General features: G+C 42.6%; 1 protein-coding gene across 1 annotated transcript in view; it reads right to left on the bottom strand.

Annotated features, from left to right (window-relative positions):
• CDH23 (cadherin related 23) overlaps positions 1–20,372 on the bottom strand; it is a 996,630-nt gene that overhangs the window by 368,063 nt on the left and 608,195 nt on the right. Inside the window, exon 19 of the mRNA XM_066601617.1 lies at positions 10,051–10,163. Within this exon, the coding sequence (XP_066457714.1) occupies positions 10,051–10,163 (113 nt within the window). The remainder of the gene's footprint in view (positions 1–10,050; positions 10,164–20,372) is intronic.

The raw sequence follows: 20,372 nt of genomic DNA, 5'->3' as shown, positions 1-20,372 counted from the left end.
CAGAACAGATTAGAAATAAATTGTTGAATTAGATCATGAAATCTAATTTTTTTCCATCTGTAATCTAAAAAAATTCCACTGTTTTCTGAAGCACCTTTGTCAGATATCAATTAGTCTCTTTACAGGAGCGGTGGTACAGTCTCCTTACAGGAGTGGTGGTACAATCTCTTTACAGGAGTGGTGGTACAATCTCTTTACAGGAGCAGTGGTAAAGTCTCTTTACAGGAGCTGTCGTACAGTCTCTTTACAGGAGTGGTGGTACAGTCTCTTTACAGGAATCAGTGGTAAAGTCTCTTTACAGGAGCAGTGGTACAGTCTCTTTTTCAGGAATCAGTGGTACAGTCTCTTTACAGGAGCGGCGGTACAATCTCTTTACAGGAGCTGTCGTACAGTCTCTTTACAGGAGTGGTGGTACAGTCTCTTTAAAAGAATCCGTGGTAAAGTCTCTTTACAGGAATCGGTGGTAAAGACTCTTTACAGGAGCAGTGGTACAGTCTCTTTACAGGATCGTTGGTACAATCTCTTTACAGGAGCTGTCGTACAGTCTCTTTACAGGAGTGGTGGTACAGTCTCTTTACAGGAATCAGTGGTAAAGTCTCTTTACTGGAACCAGTGGTACAGTCTCTTTACAGGAATCGGTGGTATAGTCTCTTTACGGGAGCGGTGGTACGTACACTTTAATATGACACCGCTTTAGAATGTTGCAATACAGCTTCAAATACTTAAACAGTGACAACTTTGCACTTTTTCAACACTGTTACTGTTCATTTGCCTTTTGTAGGAATTAGTCTCAGTCTTTAGCACATGTAAGGCCTGGTATATACATCTCAATATGCACTGGGACTTACATACATTGCAGGTCACTTTAGTTACAGTTTCTTAGTATTCCCTGACCATTTAGGATTTACTCATAGTCTGTTTGCTACGCTCAGGCCTCGTGTCCACGGGCAGATCTAATTTGCGGAATCCGCACAGAAGATCTGCAAATCAAGCCGCCCATAGGGATACATGAGTCGTCCGCAAATGTATTAAAGCATGCAGATTTGATTTGCAGAAGCTTTTGGTCTGGAAAACAAATCGCAGCATGCTCCATTTCACTGCGGATCCCGCACGGACAGCTTCCATTGAAGATAACACTGCGGATGAGCCGTGGATCCTGCGGGAAAGCAGGAGTTTGAAAAAAAAAAAAACTCCTACAGTGCGTGTGCACTGGCTCGCTGGCCAGCCAACGTCCTCCATGAAGAAGAAAAGAGATCCGGTCAGGACGCAGAGGACCCGCACAGGTAAAATAGTGTCCTCAGCTGCGAGCAGGGTGGGATCCAACCCACCCGTGGACGTGAGGCCTCGGACTTCTTATGACTCCATGGACACTCAACACACTCCCTGCATTTAAGTCGCAGTCCTTGTTCATCCCTTTTTGCACTTCTCACCAATGTGGCTACACAATCGCAACTTAAAGTGTCGCATCCTGCCTTTTATGTCTCCCTCTGCAAGACCCTATGTGAGGCACTGGGGTAGATTTACTATTCAAAAAAAACAACAGTTTTCTGGTGCAAATTGTGCCAGAAAACTGTGTTATGTGATTTGCGCCACATTCACTTTATGTTTTTAGACACCTTTTCTGACTCATCCAAAAAGGTGCGTGGCTTAAGTTGCACGAAAAAGTATGCCAAATTTCATCAAATTGCTACAAAATGTGGTGCAATTTTTGGCGTAAACTAAGGCAACTAATAGGTTGTCGGAACTTAGGGTGAATTCACACGAACGTATATCGGCTCGGTTTTCACGCCGAGCCGATATACGCCATCCTCGTGTGCAGGGGGGGAAGGCTGGAAGAGCCAGGAGCAGGAACTGAGCTCCCGCCCCCTCTCTGCTTCCTCTCCGCCCCTCTGCACTATTTGCAATGGGGAGAGGCAGGGCGGGGCTAATTCTTGGAACTTAGCCCCACCCCCGTTCCGCCTCCTCTCATTGCAAATAGTGCAGAGGGGCGGAGAGGAGGCAGAGAGGGGGCGGGAGCTCAGTTCCTGCTTCTGGCTCTTCCATCCTCCCCCCCCCCCTGCACACGAGAACAATGTATATTGGCTCGGCGTGAAAACCAATTGCCCCATATTATAGGGAAAAAAATGTCCTTCCTAACTCCAGCTATGGCAGTGACAATAAATCCCCGTTTATGATGATGGTGAAGCCTTTCCTCTAGACCGAGAAGATTCTTCCTTGCCCTAGTTACAGAACTAGATATAAAATGATCATTAATAAGATCTGTATACTGCCGGTTGATATGTATATACATTCATCCAACCTAGCTTGAAATATATAGGAAAACAAGGTGTAATGGATACATCTGCTACAGTTTCTATTAGCCTTTCTTCGCTTAGTATTTCTTCATCATATTCATTAGCCATTTCTAGGTTATCACCACTGCATAAGCAAGGTAATGTAATAAACTGTGCTGTGCGAGTGCAGTCATTCCTTGCACAAATTAATTACACGTGGTAATTAAAATGTCTTTACACTTCCCTCTAGAAATCTGTTAATTGAATATCATACTGATATGCCCTGTACCGTGCTCCTGTTATCCGCGTGAGCATGTTTGTGTTAACACATCTCTATTAATATTTATTACGCAGTATTAAAGAAGGAATCAAACCTCTCACATATAACGTATTTACATTGTGGCAAAGCACTGCAATGGCAGCACACTATAAGGCCTTAGTCAGACGGGCGTTTTTTCGTGCGATTTGCGCATGCGCATGCGATTTGCGCATATATAGAACCAATGGTTCGCTATGGTATCGGTCACATGTCCGCTTTTTATGCGGATATGCGATAAATTATAGGACACGACGATTCGCAGATCGCGCCTATCTGCATTCAGCGTTTTATGTGCGCACCAAAATCATTTTTTTCGCCGGTCAGTCTAAGTTTCATGCGCATTTTGATGCGCACGGCGATTTTTCTCCGGTCAGACGGGCGTTTTGCTGCGACGATTAACGCGGCTAGGTGCAGATTTTTCCCGCGATTTTTCGCCCCCGGTCACGCGATTTGCGCATGCGCATGCGACATGCGATGCGCAAATCGCGCGAAAAAACGCCCGTCTGACTAAGGCCTAAGAAGCACTGAGATCAGTGCTTACTGCAATCATTAATAGCATGGCACCAAAGGCAGAAATGTGCCTTAAGCCTTAGTCACACGGGCGTAAATACGCGCGTATATACGCGCGTAAAAAAAACGCGTGACCATGTCCATTGCCACCAATATGTTCTATCTTTTGTAGGTGCGTTTTTACGCGCGTATATACGCGCGTAAAAACGCCCGTGGGTTTTTATGCGCGTATATACACGCGTATTTACGCCTGTGTGACTAAGGCCTTAGAAGGCTGTCAGTGCCGGGATACACCAGGATTGGAGTGGAAGCCGCTGCTCCGACCTCGGTGTAGTGGCCAACACTCGTAATTAAAGGTGCAGCATGGGTCCCAGCCTGCAATTACAAGCACAGCTCCCATTGATTTCAATAAGAGCTGCATCTGCTTCTGTTCCGCCCCCGCTGTATCCCGGCACTGACAGACAGCGCTGCCTCGAAAACTCCTCTTTAAGGCCTCTTTCACATGGGCATTTTAGCACGGCTAAATTAGCTGCGATAAAAAATTGCAACCATCTGAAGCATCGGATTCCAATGCATTAATTCAGATGGACGCTTTTTAGCTGCGTCTATCTTTTGGCTGCAATCAACCGGCAGCTCCCATAGGCATCTATGGGAGCTGCCAGCAAAGGGAGGGAGTTTTGCAGCGGCTAGTGCAGCTAAGCCATGCCAGCCGGCTCTATTGAGCCAGTAGAAGTATTTATGCCGGCCGAAGGAATTCCGGACTGTGGCCCCACAACCAGCTGTGTGAATTGCCGAGAGAACGCAAGATTTAGACGCAACTCGGTCACGTCTTTTTCTCGTTCATGCAATTCAGCCGGCTGGAAAGCACATTGCTTGTGTGAAAGAGGCCTAAGGAATATTTTCTTTTGCAGCAATATTGTGCTAAACTGAGATTAGCGGTCAGCAAGCGGGCCGTACAATGGATTGTGTAGGTTAAGGGGCAGAAATATTGAGAGCTGTTCTTGGTAGCTCAACTTCCTTTAGGCCTCCCTCACGCAGGTGCTTTTTACAGCGATTAGCGCAGTGTTTTCAGCACCGCGCTAATCGCAGTGTAACGCTCCAATTGTTTTCAATGGAGCCTCTCAGACAGCTGCTAGATTTTCGAACGGAGTCTGTTCTATTTTGAGTTTATCGCTGCTCATCCAGTTTGAATTGTGGTGCTTTGCAGCGCTGCTGTGTGAGGGAGGTGTTGAAGTAGGGACATAAAGACTGCGGATTTTCCACAAATAAAATTCGTGTGCAAAATTTAGAGAAACAGGAAAATGAATGAGATTTTAACAAATTGTATCCACATACTATGAAAAAATTGACAGTGGAATAACCTGCAATGTGTTCCACGCAGATTCGCCACGGATTACCTCCTTATTTTAAGATGTGATTTCTGTGGTGAAAATGTACAACATAAATCCCAGCTGGTCAACCTTTTTTTTCCTGCAGTATGTAGATGAGAATTTTTTTTAAATCTCATTCAAATTTCTTGTATTGGAGATGCTGCAGATTTTCCAAAGCCAGTTTCAGTGCAGTGTTTAACCCCTTAAGGACACGGCCTATTTTGGTTATAAGGACATGACAATTTGTGGGGGATTTTCATCTTCACTTTTCAGAAGCCATAATTTTTTTACTTTTACATCTTAATGGCCATACGAAGGCTTGTTTTTGGCATGGTAAACTGTAGTTTGTATTGGTACCAAATTGTCCTTTTTTTTTTTTTGACAGGGAGAGAAAACATAAATTCTGCCTTTTTTACAGCATCAATCATGCAGCATAAATGACATGATAATTCTTTTCTGCAGGTGGGTGCATTTATGACTAATACCATTTTATTTTTTTTTGTTTTTCAGCTTTAGGGCCTATTCAGATGTCCGTATATTGGTCAGGTTTTCACGCTCCTGATCGCTTTTAGGCCTCGCTCACACGAGTGTATGTTTGTGCATACATAGGTGCGCACAAAACTGTGCATCCATGTACATGCAAAGACACGTGTGAATGAAGCTCCGTGCACCATTGCTTTGATTTACAATCTCTGCCTACTGAAATGGCTGTGTCTGATTGGCTGAACGCTCAGCCAATCACAGACAGTGCTCAGCCATTCATTGAATTCAATGAATGGCCAAGCGCTGTGACCAATCACAGACAGCACTCAGCTGTCATTCAATGAGTGGATGAGTGCTGTTTTGCAGCTCTTCTGGGGTCTCTGCCTTGCTTTCAGGCTGGAACAGGTTTTAGCAGTGGCACTGCCTTTCCAGGGGCTGAGGGGCGTGGTGTTTTGGTGAGTGATGTCAGTCCTTACCTGTCTCTGAGGGGCCCTGCCCTATATAGGCTATGCTAGAATTGACCTCAGTGCTGGTCAATTTCAGTTTCCTCCTGGATTCCTGCTGAGGAGCACAGCCTGCCACTGGAGCTCCTCGTCCTTGCTGCAGACCGCTGCTATAGCTAAGTACCACTGCTGGTTACCTAATAGCTGCGGGCAACGCGGCGGATTTTCGCCGCGTATTACGCAGCGCAAATCTGTCCGTGTGCAGCCGGCCTTAGTTTTTGTTTTCATTGCACAGTCGTGCTTTTGGTTGTGTTTTGCACAGTGTGCTTATTCTTACATTTGTTAACGTTGCATGTCCGATCTAGATGCAACGCCCTGCCTGTAAATGGCTGAGCGCTCAGCCAATCAGACACAGCCCTTTCAGCAGGCGGGGACATTAAATCCCCACCTGCTGAAAGAGCTTCAGATCAGTGCAGGGGGACCAAGTGGCTAGATGCGCCTGAGCCCCGGCAGCTGCAGAGAGGTGAGTATATATTTTTTAATTTTTTTTTATACAAGCTAGGGATGATTTTCAGGGAAGGGCTTATATTTAAAGTCCTTCCCCGAAAATCACTGCAGGGGTTGCCGGCAGCCTATTGCTTCACAGCTGTGGCAGGCGATTCCTTATTCCCCGGGGGGAGTGCCATCAACACTGAACACTGTGACATATTGATGCGCAGCACGGACCTATGGTGCACGTATCTTTTGCAGGTGCATGCGTTTGCACACCTGTAAAACACGGACATGTGAACTCATGAAAGGAAACCAATAGTCCTAATAAATGCGCAGTTTTGTGCGTGCGTAAACACACTCAGTTGAACGAGGCCTTATAATGAATTAAAGTACTTCTCTATTGCAATGCATCATCGCTCACAATGACAATCATAGGCTATGGCAAGCCCAGACAACAGTGTATGGTTGCCAACCTTATCAGCCCTCTACAATGACATTGCAGAGGGCCAATGATGTCACAGAGGGAGCGCCCTTACAGTTCCAGATGATATATTTGCCACACCGGGGCTGAAAGAAGGAGGCTGTGAAGTAGACTCTATTGTCATATTATAGGTCTTAAGGAGACTCTGCTGGAGTCCCATATTGCAGGTCTTGGTTCTTCTGGATTTATTTGGCCACTGATACTCATGCATCAGGGAAGCAATGAAACTTTATGTATTTGGCACACCACCAAGAACATAAAGTTGCAAGAAAAAGTAAGTGACCCCTTTGGAATTATCATTATTTCTGAATTTTTTACTACTAAAATGTGGTCTGGTGGCTATCTAATTCACTTATATAGACAAACACAATAATAAGTAAACGTATAACACACAGTTGCACATTTAAGGTCTTATATTTAAGCACATTGAGTAAATATCTGAAGTGCTAAAGTTTTGAGTTAATGACTTCTCCAAAAGCTAATTGGCAAAGATCTTTTAATAAAGGATGCAACACCGGAAATGTGAGTTTCTCAATTGCTTTGCCCATCAAATAAAGTCACACAAAATCTGCATAATCTTATCAACAACGTTTTGTAAGTGTGAACTGTGCCTCAATACAAGCAACTTTCAGAAGACCTCCGTAAATGTGTTATAGAGACATGCGAAGCTGGAAAAAGGCTGCAAAATCATTGCTAAAGACATGGGTGTACATTAGTGCATGGTTACACAAATTATCTACTGTAGGCACGTAAGAGAAGTACTAGAAGGAGTGTATATTTCACCCAGATGCCTAAGCTGAAATGAAAAATCCAGGAGAGATGGTTTGCTCAGTAATTATTTACGTGTTTATGGGCTGGATTTTTATTGGCGTGATGGGAAGGTTGGTAGTGGGACCCATCACTTCTTCTCTCAGTCCAGTATGGGACTTTCCTAGTTCCCCAGTCGGCTCAGCTGTCTCCACTTAGCTGGTTACTGAGACATAAAAATCTATAAACTTGGGCAGTCTGGGTCAGAGCCTGAGCACCAGTCCACTGCAAATGTCTGATTGTTTGCTGAGAAATATTGGATGTTATTGCTAGGTAAGCAGACCACTGTTTAGTTAGTGTCCAGCCGGGCAGGTGTTTATTCCTGTTTATTGCACAGTTTGCGGCAAGTGGCTGCTTCTCCACTCATCTTCTGTTGCTGGAATAAAATAAAGCTAGATGGACTTTAAATAAAGTTTGTGAGGGACTGTGTTCTTGCCAAACCCCACCCCAAATGCAGACATTGCTACACTACAAATGGAATAGATTCAGGACTGTTGCTACTTTCCACTCACTGCTATTATTCTAAATGTCCATCTATATCATCAAACTGAACTCCAATGTCTTTTTTTTTAGCTGACCTGTGGAACTCCTGTGTTCCAGCCAGCTCAGATTTCCATATTGTTATTTAAAACAGCTGCGGGATAATGCAAAAACGACATCTCCCTCAATACCCCATCAGCAGTGACTGAGGAGTGTGCGTTCATGACTGTACAAACTGTGTCATCATTACAGAAATTTAAAGCACTCAGCATGCCTAACCAGTAAAACAGCAAAGCATACGGGTTGCAACCATTAGATACCAATGGAGAACTAGGCAGGGGGGAGATCACAGGTAAAGCAAACTTCTGCAGCTTTGTAAAACACATTATAACATTACATTGAACAAATGACATGCTATCACCTTATAATGCATAGAACTTTCACTTTTAAACGCCGGAACACCCTTTTAAGTTCACTCCAAGAAAAAAACGTCAATGCTGAAAGCAGGTAAAAAAAATCCAGCAAAAAACCTACAAATGATTCTTCAGACTGTTCAGGCATCCACTATTCTTCCATGAACACTATTCCTGTTCAGTGAAGGAAGCTGCTTCTGTCCAAAAAAAACATTGTAGTTCATCTCATGTTTGCCAAATCTACCTAGATGTCCCACATGGTTCAGCACTCTGCAGCCCTGTTTTGTGAGTTTGTGCAGTCTATCACTTAGTGGCTGAACTGTTATCACTTCCAGATGTTTCCACCTTATGATAATATCTCTTACAGATGACCAAGACAGACCTAGCGTAAAAGACATTTTAGTAACGGCAAAGATGGCATCCTATGACACTGCCACGTTTAAAGTCCATGAGTCCTTCTGTACAAGCATCGTGATTGGCCAGGTGATAAAATTGGGCCAATTTTTACTAAATTGAATCAGATCATCCCAATCCAATTCTTAGCAAAATTTGCCAAATTATTGGCTCTCTGCTTTGAGCAGAAAGGACAGGTATGTAGGCTTAGCATTGCTGCTGTGCAGTGCAGGAGTTCTAGGCTTGAATCTGACCTTGATGGGAATTCGAAAGTGAAACCTCACCACCACTGATCTTCAAGAAGGCCAAATAAGAGAATCCAATTTTTACTCGTATTGAATTTAACTGATGTCAAAATCGGGTATCTCCATTTACAATTATTTTTTAAAATTTGGTCGGTCACTCCCGGTCCAATTGTTTTTAAAATCACCCAACACTAGTCTCTACATTATATTAAGCTACTTTCCTGTTTCCATAAAGCTATGAACAAAGATAAGCTTTAATATCATATTCTACAAATGCACTTAATGTTTTTTACTCCACACTCATGAATTTCTAGTAGCAGAAGATAAAACACTTAAGACATGCTGGAGGAATCAGGCAAGTAGACTACAACGGCATGGCGTCTTGAGTATTCTGTTATGTGCCTTAAAAGCCGAGGACTACTTTAGGTCAGTTGAGATATTTTATAGTGCAATTGCACAAGATGCATTCACCCTAAACTCCATCTCCAGCAGGTGTTTGGGTAAATAAGGCAGCGAACGCCTCAAGGGAATCTTGATTGAGTGAGTAATGTAACCTTACTAACAGACATTCACATGCTGCCGTAGGAGGGACAGGGAAATATAAAATATCATATGCAAAAACAAGAGTGGGAACAGATACTGAAGTCGAAGCACAACTTCAGAGTCCTACAGTAGGTCCACATGGGTCAAAAAGTTTTAGCAGCAAATCCTGTTTAAACCTATAGAGAAATCCACAAGTCAAATTTGCAAAATATGCTGTTGTGGATTTATCTGTAGAAGCTGGAAACAAAAAAGGTGCACGGGGAATTCCTGTGACATCACACAAAGAGTGGCTTCACATGAGCTTATGCGCAGAAACGCTGGCTGCAGCACATGTGCACGTGACTGAGGTTTGAAGAGGTAGATTTGTGCGTGTTCGCGGACAGTACTGTACTTTTTGCACACACATGGCCAGTTCATACGTGCACGCGACACACCCTTTCCGTAGAGTAAAAATGTAATTAGCACAGTGTTTCACGCTTATTTGCCCTCCTCCCATAGACTTCTATGGGACCTTTGCTGTGCAAAAATAATAAAAATAGTTTGGGAATATCTTTAGTAAGCAGTTTTCAAATCAGAATTAAGACTAGAAAAACAGAATTATGTTCGGTTCTGTCAAAAATATTGAAGATAAAAGTAAATAGTCCAAAAATGCAGCAGTGCTGTACTGAATCTAGGCTCTTTAAATAGACGTGTCCTCTAATGTGTGCGACTTAAAATAGACATTATATAAACATAACCTACATTCAATCTATGCTGACTGACCTTATGACTGGCAGGGAAAAATGAAAATCAACTTACTGTAGCAATGCCAATTTTTTGATTGGGTCCCACACCTCCGTCAACTGCCCGTATAATTAAGATGTATTCCGACTTAGTTTCCCTATCCAGGAGGGTTGTTGTAGTGATTTCTCCTATAAATGAAGGTGTAAATTAAAAATCAATATTAAATTGACCAGAAAATTGGGCTTAGTAATGCATTATTCACAGTCTTTTTCTGGTAGCAATGCCAAATCCTACTGAAAGACAATTCAATACGTTCCATAGGTTAATGAAAAAATATTTTATTTTAGAACTCACAATTATTTAACATGCATGTTGCTAGGAAATATAAAGAAATATATGGAAAGAAAAACAGAATGGAAAACCTGCTATTATGGAATGGTAACAGAAAAAAAAATAGAAACATTAAAGGGGTTGTCTCACGCCGAAACGGGTTTTTTTTTAATTCAATAGGCCCCCCGTTCGGCGCGAGACAAACCCGATGCATGTGTTAAAAAAAACAAACGGGTAGTACTTACCCGAATCCCCGCGCTGCGGCGACTTCTTCCTTCTTCTTACTTACCTTAGTAAGATGGCCGTCGGGATCTTCACTGTGCAGTCCATTGCCGATTCCAGCCTCCTGATTGGCTGGAATCGGCACACGTGACGGGGCGGAGCTACGAGGAGCCGCTCTCCGGCACGAGCGGTCCCATTCAGAAAACAGAAGACCGCACAGCGCAAGCGCGTCTAAAATCGCCAGAAGAGGCGATTTTAGACGGATCCATGGAGACGGGGACGCTAGCAATGGAGCAGGTAAATGAATAACTTCTGTATGGCTCATAATTAATGCACAATGTATATTACAAAGTGCATTAATATGGCCATACAGAAGTATATAACCCCACATGCTTTCATGAGACAACCCCTTTAACCCCTTGAGTGGCACGCCCGGAAAATTTCCGGGGACGAGCTCCACTGCTCATAGCAACATAGCCCGGAAGATTTCCGGGCTATGTATCACTATGGGAGCTGCAGAGCACAATGCCACAAGCTGTGACAGTGTGCTCTGCCTGCACAGACCCACACAGAGCAGTGCAAGGGCTTTGAAAAACCAGCAGAAGATATTGCCGACATGTCGGCAATGTCCTGCTTTGTTTACAAGTTGCCATAGAGACCATCGGCTTGTCAGAAGCAAGCCGATGGTCTCTGTGGCAGGGAGAGCTGGTGCTTGGCTGTCAGAGGACAGCTAGGTACTAGCTCTTACAGCAGAGATCAGAGAAAACCTCCGATCTCTGCTGTGTTAACCCTTTACATGCTGCAGTCTATGTGACTGCAGCATATAAAGGGCTGTCACTGCAGCATGTAAAGGGCTGTCACCATCGGACCCCCGGAATGTGATCAGAGGTCCTGATGGTTCCCTGTGGAAGTCCCCTAAAGGGACAAAAAAAAAGAAAAAAGTAAAAAAAAATTTAAAAAAAAAGTAAAAAAATTATTAAAAAAATTTAAAAAACACTTGTCTCCCTTTAATTTGTAAAAAATCAAAAATACAATCACACATGTGGTATCCATGTGCGTCGTAATGACCCAGAGAAGGAAGTTAATACATTATTTAACCCCTTAATGACATGGCCCCTTTTTTTCTTTTTTCCCCATTTCTTTTTTTCCTCCCCCCTGTTTAAAAAATCACAACTTGTCCCGCAAAAAACAAGCCCTCATATGGCCATGTCAATGGAAAAATGAAAAAGTTATGGCTCTTGAGACGCAACTGCAAAACTAGTTGAAATTCAATGATTAGACCATTTTAAAAAACCTGTCCTGGTGGGCACGACAGGGTGGTAGGAAACCCGCCACTCAAGGGGTTAAAGAAGAAAAGACAAAGTATAACGAAGGAAGAAGCATTTTGGGCTACAGTGTGGCAGGTTAGTCTGGTAACCTGGAAACTTCTGTAAGATGGGGTGGTTTCAGATCTGCGTTGAAACCTCCAGTCGAAGATTCTGTCGCAGATCCAGCTGAAAAGTGTGGAAGAAAAAGCGTTGCACGCAGCGATTTTTCTTCTGTCTATAAGCCAGGCAGCTGAACGGAAACCGAACAAACCCATTATGGTCAATGGAGTTTGTTCAGCGCTGTTGAGCCGCATGGACTCTCTCTTCCTGCTACCCGAACGGAGTAGGATGTCGGAACCCTGGGTGCAGATGTGAAACCACCCATACAGTACAGAATGACACTTCAAACTAAAATTATCTCGGCAGGTTATTCTGAATGTTTGGGGCTGCATAGATAAAGAAAGGCTAGGTTCATACGACCTAATTTACAGTATGTGTCTGAAAATATCAGTATTAGGGATGAGCGAGTATACTCGCTAAAGCACTACTCGCTCGAGTAATGTGCCTTAGCCGTGTATCTCCCTGCTCGTCCCTGAAGATTCGGGAGCCGGCGCGGGGCGGGGAGCTGCGGGGGAGAGCGGGGAGGAACAGAGGGGAGATCTCTCTCTCCCTCTCTCCTGCCCGCTCTCCCCTGCTCCCCACTGCAACTCACCTGTCAGCTGCGGCGGCCCCCGAATCTTTATGGACGAGCAGGGAGATACTCGGCTAAGGCACATTACTCGAGCGAGTAGTGCCTTAGCGAGTATACTCGCTCATCCCTAATCAGTATCCATCAGCTTCTGTTGGCAGAAGTATGCCAAAACAGCTTTGTTTCAACATAAATTTGCCTGGATAATTTTTAGACAATACTTAATTATAAAGGCTGCAACAATCTTCGAAGAACAAAAAAGGTATACATGAAGGTACAAATTCTCAGAAGCTTCATAAACTCAAAATCCTCTTTTTTAGTCCACATGCCGTATATGCACATTAGGACACAACCATCCTATGGGCGGTTTGGCACTTTGTCTTGGTCCGGCCTTAGTCCTCCTCTTTACATGCTAACCCCTCCCAATGTGAATTGATTAATGTCTCCAGCCCTCCTGAGCTGGAGATGCTGTGATGTCCAGATTCTGGGTGTGTGCTTCACTTCCAGGATAGTTCATCGGATAATCTGGTTTAAGTTTGAATATGATGTGCGGACTGAAAAGAATGTTTTGTTTTTATAGTAAAAATGACATGTAACTTTATTCTATGAGTTAATACAATTACAGTGTTAGATATATTTTTTAACAAATGTTACTACTGTTAAAAAATAGAGATGAGCGAACGTACTCGGATAAGCACTACTCGTCCGAGTAATGTGCCTTATCCGAGTACCGCTGTACTCGTGCTGAAAGATTCGAGACGCGCTGCGGAGCGGGGAGCTGCAGGGGAGAGCGGGGAGGAATGGAGGGGAGATCTTTCTCTCCCGCCCGCTCTGCCCCGCTCCCCGCTGCGACTCACCTGTCAGCAGCGGAGCGCCCCGAATCTTTCAGCACGAGTACAGCGGTACTCGGATAAGGCACATTACTCGGACGAGTAGTGCTTATCCGAGTACGTTCGCTCATCTCTATTAAAAAATTAAAACTTCTTTTTAAAAAAAAATATGTATATATTGTTTTCTCTCCATGTGTTCTGATTCCCATAACTTTTTCATTTTTCTGTTGATGGTGCTGTATGAAGGCTTGCTTCCTGTGGGGTGAATTGTACTTATTGAACTTATTGAAAATTTTTTTATTTAAGTGTTTTTGGAAGATAACGTGACAAAAAAATGACAGATCTAGCATTGTGTACTTTCTTAAGGCTGCTTTCACACAGCCGAGAAAATCGTGCGAGATTTGTGTGATGCACGATGCAACACTCTCACCCGAAAATAAACCCCACTCTTTGCTATGGGGTCATATACATAAGCACGCATTTCCACCTTTGAACACGTCCTCGGAACGCCTCATCCATTGTTCTCAATGGGCCGGGGAAAACATTGCACAGCGCACATGCTGCATGTAAGTGTGTTGCGAGGCTTCCCATCGAAAACAATGGGAAATATTTGCTGATCCTCTGCCATGGCTAAAAGCCGCTCCGGAAGATCACTACTTCCCTGAAGTGATTGAAGGCAATTGAGGATTTGAACTTGCGATTGCTTGATCGCTTCTACAATACACTGCAATTCACTGCACTGCAATATATTGTAGTTTTAATCTCAATGTATTAAGACTTGCCACAGGCAAATCTGCAATACATAGCATCCCTGTGTACCTTTACTAGGCCTAGGGGATGCCATGGCAACTACTAGCACTGCACAATCAAACTGTGGGTGGGACAATGGGATACCATAGGGGGTACCCCCAGCAGATGGCTTACAAGCAGAGATCAGCATTGACAGTAGCATGCAGGTTGTCAAATGGCTGCAATTGGAGCTTTCTCTGATTGCGACCATTTCTGGTGAGAAGCAACAGTTTTGACCATCCAACACTTGATGGGTATGATGCAGGCTCAGCTGCTAAGCCCACTTCATACTCACCCTGCTGTGAAGTATATGTACCGTTGTTCACAAACAGTTCACTAACACTCTGCCTGCTCTTTGTTAGCTCTGATGGTCATGCTGCCCTCACCTTACAAGGTGATGCCTCCTGAACTGAGTGGTTCAACTGGCCTCATGGCAGATGCACCCTTGGATAGAAGGACAGCACATTTCTATAGTTCATCTCAGGCAGGTTCTCAGCTGAAACCTAGAAGCAGCAAGTGGGATCAGAGATAACTCTGATCCAGGCCTTTAACCCTTTAAATGAGGTAGTCAATACTGAAAATTATATTTAAAACTCCTGATATAGGCAGGAGGCTCCTTTGTTCTTCCAAATGGCCCCCCTGTGGGGGAAGGTGCCAAAATATGGTGTGAAAAGGAATATTTTATAGGGATTTTGTTTAAATTTAGCAATGCTGTACTTATACTGACACATTTACGAAGATGTCATTTTTAGGTCACTGTAAACACTGTCAAAACAAAAGCCCACCAAAATGATGAAATAGCATTTTTATCCTATTTCACCTCACTAGGAGATTTTTAATAGTGTTCCAAAATATTATATAATATACTAAATGGTACTTTTGAAAAATGCAACTCATCCCACAGAATAGAAGTCGTCACGTAGCTATATCAGTGTAAGAATTTTTTTTTTTAAGTTATGATTTTTTTAAAAGTGGGAATAGAATAATGAAAACAAAAAAAAAATTTTTTAAGTCTTTGGTGGAAATTAGTTACGTTTACATTATGGAAAAAGCTGCAAAACTTTTCAAAGTACTTTTGGTCAACCTGACAATCTGCTTTTAATGTTCCCTTATTTCTTCTCTTTGTTGTAATCTTTCTGTGTTCTCTACTGTACTATATATTTTTGCTGTACAACAAAAAGATTGTAAATAATTAGCTTTGAATCTTCCTGGCATTGTTTTGTACTAAACCCCTATTTCTTTAATAGTGTTCCTTTCCCTCATGCTCCCAAAGCTTCTTCATTGATAGACAGAATCAATAGAGATATAAAAATTGGAGCATTTCAGTCATAAGAAACTGTGGCAGTCTAAGTACCGCATGGTCTGCTGTAATTTACAAGCACTATTTTTATTTCAGCTAGACTTTTTTTATAGGAAAGCTTTTTTTTTATTTTTTAAAACAAAAGAACAAATGACAGAGAGATAAAAAAACAAAACATCACCAATAAGTTTGGATTACTCTTGTTCTGGGATATGCTATTTCTAGCCGTACGTTATTGAGTTTGTGCAAAGCTACTGGATGGAACTCAGCTTAGTTTCCTTTCAACAATTTTTCATTCTATGCGATAGGTAAATACCGTACAAGAGTGCAACATCTATTGTACAAATCAATGTAGTAAAGGGAACCTGTCATATTCACTATGCTGCCCACCGTGAAGGCAGTATAAAGTAGTGACAAACACTTTAGTACTAATAGGGTTCGCAGGGGTTGCAATTGTGACCTGGTCCCTTAGCGAACAGGGGCCCACAAGCCACCGCCACATGTGTTTTCACCACCGCAGCCTGCAGCCAGGCACTCAGAGGGGAGGGACTCTCACCCAGGGAGTAGGTAGCCAATTACAGGCTGCAGACTCCCCTGGCATGTGCTCCTCCCTTGCACTGGGAGACTGCAGTTGTGATTGGTTACAACTGCAGTCTGTCACTGCACTGCTGACCGCGTGAATGGTCCGGCCAGTGGTCCAATGACAGTGTCGGGAGTCGGGAAAGAGAGCGGAGGAGCAGTACATGCAGTGGAACTTGGTATGTACCTCATGTAATCTTGTATGTACAGCTGGTATAACTTATACTAGCTATACATAATTATATACATTAGATATCAGGTTATACCAGCATGCTCCATATCACTATACAGGATGTGCATCTGCTCTATATAGTGATATGGACCATGCTGGTATAACCTGATATCTAATGTATATAATTATATGTATAGCTGGTATAAGCTATACATCCCCTGTATGTAGTGATATGGACCATGTTTGTATATCACTATATACAGGATGTAGAATTTAAAAACATACTCCTCCTACCTATCTGACCGCTCCTTCGGTATCTCCCCTACTGTACCCCTTGCTGTTGAGGTCCCCCAGGGCTCGGTCCTTGGCCCCCTCCTCTTCTCCATCTACTCCGCCCCTATTGGACCAACCATCAGGGGATTTGGCTTTCAGTACCATCCCTATGCTGACTAAACCCAGTTATACACCTCTTCCCATGACATCACAGCACCGTTCCTTTAGAATGCCACCGACTGTCTGTCCGCTGTGTCTAACACTATGTCGTCTCTCTTCCTAAAACAGAACCTCTCAAAAAACAGACCTACTGGTGTTTCCGCCCTCTACTAACCGACCTCATCCTGACATCTCCATCTCATCAGTATGTGATACCACCATAACTCCCACACAGCACGCCTGCTGTCTTTGGGTTTTATTCAACTTCAATCTCTCCTTTACCCCCCACATCCAATCTCAGGCCCGAACATGTCAGCTGCACCTTGTGAGGGTTATGAACATATTAATTTATATATGTATGTATCTTTGGTACACGTTTCCGGAGGCTTTAGGCCTAAATTGTACACTCTATTCTGTGTCCTATGAAAAGCTCTGATAAATGCTTGTACATTTAGGTTAGTACTTAATTACATTAAGTAGAGGTGTAATCTTAAATGTCCATCATGTCTCCAAGATCTTGTTAATCTCGTTACAATGATCAAAGGATAATGGAATGCTTCGATCATTAACTGTTGTCTAGGGCATGTGATTAAAATGTAGATTGTGATAAAGAATCAAGGTACTAGACAGCCAGTCTACATTCCAACAAAAGAAGCCATGTTTATTGAGAAAACGCAATTATTCACCACCTTAGTACTTTGACCTCAGTATAACAGATTGAACTTTGTAACACTAGCCTTTGCACTGATACGCCTACTGATACGCCTACTGATACTCCTTCTATTTTTTGTATAAGAAATGACAATGTACAGAATAAACACAGATTGCTTCTAGACACAGGCCTGATCTCTGTGTTTCATTGCTTTCTCACGGCGACCGCCATAACCACCTCTGATTTGGAGCCTCACAGCATATTGACGGAACATTGAATTCCCTAACAGTAATTGGCGCCCAACGTGGGGCTCGAAGGAACAAGAGGACCACCTGCACCTCAAACCCCCCCGGACCCAGATGGGATAAGGAGCCACTCGGAACCACGGATTTACAAAAACTGCGCAGTAAGGTAAGGCTTTATCTTGCCACAATCTATCCATGCTTCTTGGCTGCTCCTTTCCTGTCCGAGGGGTAAGAAGTGCATGCCTCTTATAAATCTTCAAGCTTTTTTTAAGAATTCATATGGTGGGCTGAATATGCTGTGCAGGTGTTCTTTAACTGTTATTGTCTTTATTTGTTACTTTGCATGGTCAGTGTACAGAATATGAAACCCTCTTGCCGATCTCTGGAAGGCATGGTATAAATTGTACCAGGGAAGCCTAAAATTTTCAGGGGATAAAATCCCTGATGGGAGCCTCTTATAGGTATAAGAGAAGTAGTTGAGACGGGGGAAAAATAAGCAGGGTTGGGAGGTACCGACACTTACAGACAAGTGAGGAAGTACTGACACTTAAAAAAAAAGTAGTAACTGACATTCAAATGTTTTTGTCTTTATGTGTGCCTGTTTATGCACGAGTGAGTGATTGATGAGTTGACCTGATCGACGGAACCTGACCTCCGGGGTGCAAATATAAATCTCTGTGTCCCGTGTTAACAGGAACCTGATCAGTGACGCTGAAAGGAGTCCCTAACAAGGCCACGATTCTGGACAGGGCCCCCTGCAGTTCCGTTTGTATATTTCAACAGTCAGGGGATTGTTTTATGTGTATGAAAGGATAAAATAATAAGCCTCTTGGTGTACATAAACCGCCAGCCATGGGCAATACTGCTGGTAAAGAGGATAAGGTATGGAAGACAGCTAGAGAAATAGTAAAAGACAAAGAAGGCACGTTAGCTGTGGGAAGAAGAATGTAGTAAGGTGTTTAGAATTTTGGGAGTCTTAGACCAGCAAGTTTGGGGAAAAGATGCAGAGATAGTCAAAAGATTGTATAAAAATATGTTAGACAGATGGATTAAGGCAAGTATAGATACGGCAGTAAGGGGTTATCAGAGAAAGGGAATCCTCTTATAGTTTGTGTCCCTCTGGGACATAAAGTAAGTTCATGCAAAATCTGTGGACAATTATGTGACAAATAACCATTATTGTTTGTCTTGTAAGTCTTGTTGTTATGTAAACTAATCTTTGTTGTACGACTTAGTCTTCTTCATGTAAGTATAAGAAAGTTATACCCCACTCACATCTGTGGGGGCTCAAAAGAACAATGAAGTATATATACTGTGTGGTTTTTATGTTGTCCGTGAAGTAATGTTCTGAGTGTAAGAAGGTGTGAGCTATGGGGGGTTTTGTATTGTCTCTGTAGTAGTGAATGGTGTGAGCAGACTGTGCAGGTTAATAGGGAACAAAGAATGTGTAGTATAACTTGCTACAAGAAAGTAAAAAGAAAAAGTTGATGTAAACTATTTTAGCTGAAGGTTCAATGAGTTAAGGAAAGGTAGAAGGTTTAACAATGAACGGTGATAATAGTTGCTATCTGGAGTGGTGAATATAAGTATGTGGATGGAAATGGGCATAAGTTGTATTATGTTTGTCATTGGATAGCCTATTCTGAACAAAATATGTAAAAACCGCGGTACATAAGAGTTTTTCTTATATATATATACTTTGTTCAATATGGGAAGTTCTATGTACAGTAAATACAATCCCAGTTTCTACTTCACATGAGATACTTATCAGTCTGTGTATGAGTGAATGAAAACCCCAGTGAGTGTGAATTTGTGTATTAATGAAGGGCCCGTATGAGAGTTAGATTGTGTTATATGGTATATACTGTCCGGTGGCTAGAAACTAAATGAGGCAAGAAAGACCAAACGCTGAGCCAGACCACAGGGGGTGGAGCTAGGTGATGTAAGGAGATGGGAGGGAAGAACAATAGGAAGAGGTCTTGCTCCACCCTCAACACAGACCAGCCTAGGAGAGAAGTATACGTCTTGTAATTACTAATAATTAATGCTGTTTAAAGTCTGAATGTTTTAGTTGCTTATTAATATCTTAGCTATTGTTTCATAGAGATAAAATTCAGTGTCATAGAAAGGAAGAAAGACGCTGATGAAATAAGAAACTTGTAATGAATTATGTGAATTATACGGTCTTAAAAATAGAGAACATAGGGATTTTAAGATATATATATTTTTGCTTTTTGGGTAAATGTCAGTTCTGTAATTGGTTGGACGTCTATATCACTGCTAAATGCTGTTAGTACTGCATTGTCTCTGAGAGAATGTTCTGTAGGAGAGACATGCAAACGACCAGCATCGAAGGGGTGGAGCTAGATAATGTAAAAGTACGTAATGTTTCATCCTTCTTTTGTCTACAAAGGGAGGGGGTGAGGAGCTTGGGCAGTTAGGAAAAGTTTTTTTTTTCTCTTCTCAAATTTGATGAGACATTGCAGGCAGGATCAGATTAATAATGAATTTGCTTAAAGAATATCATATTTCAATGTGGATAGATGTTTGTGGATTATTCTGCCTTGTTGTAATTCATGTCTCTGTTATTTGTATTGATATCTTACAAGCCTTATCTGCATCCATCAAATTTTCACCGGATGGATCGGTACGGGTTGAGACCTCAGGTGACAGTTCAGAGGAGGTTTGTAAACTAACTGCTCTCTTGGTGGATCCGGCTCATGTATTTGTCTTGATAGCTACTGCAGAAACTCAGCTTTCCGCAGGTCCTGACAAATAGTAAGTCACCTCCAAGACAAACTCCAATTCCTGAGTCATTGCTTAGCCCAAGGAACTGGATATCTGACATAAT

This window comes from Eleutherodactylus coqui, chromosome 4 (genome assembly GCF_035609145.1).
Source record: "Eleutherodactylus coqui strain aEleCoq1 chromosome 4, aEleCoq1.hap1, whole genome shotgun sequence".
NCBI classification, from domain to species: Eukaryota; Metazoa; Chordata; class Amphibia; order Anura; family Eleutherodactylidae; genus Eleutherodactylus; species Eleutherodactylus coqui.
This window is presented reverse-complemented; position numbering and strand designations above follow the sequence as displayed.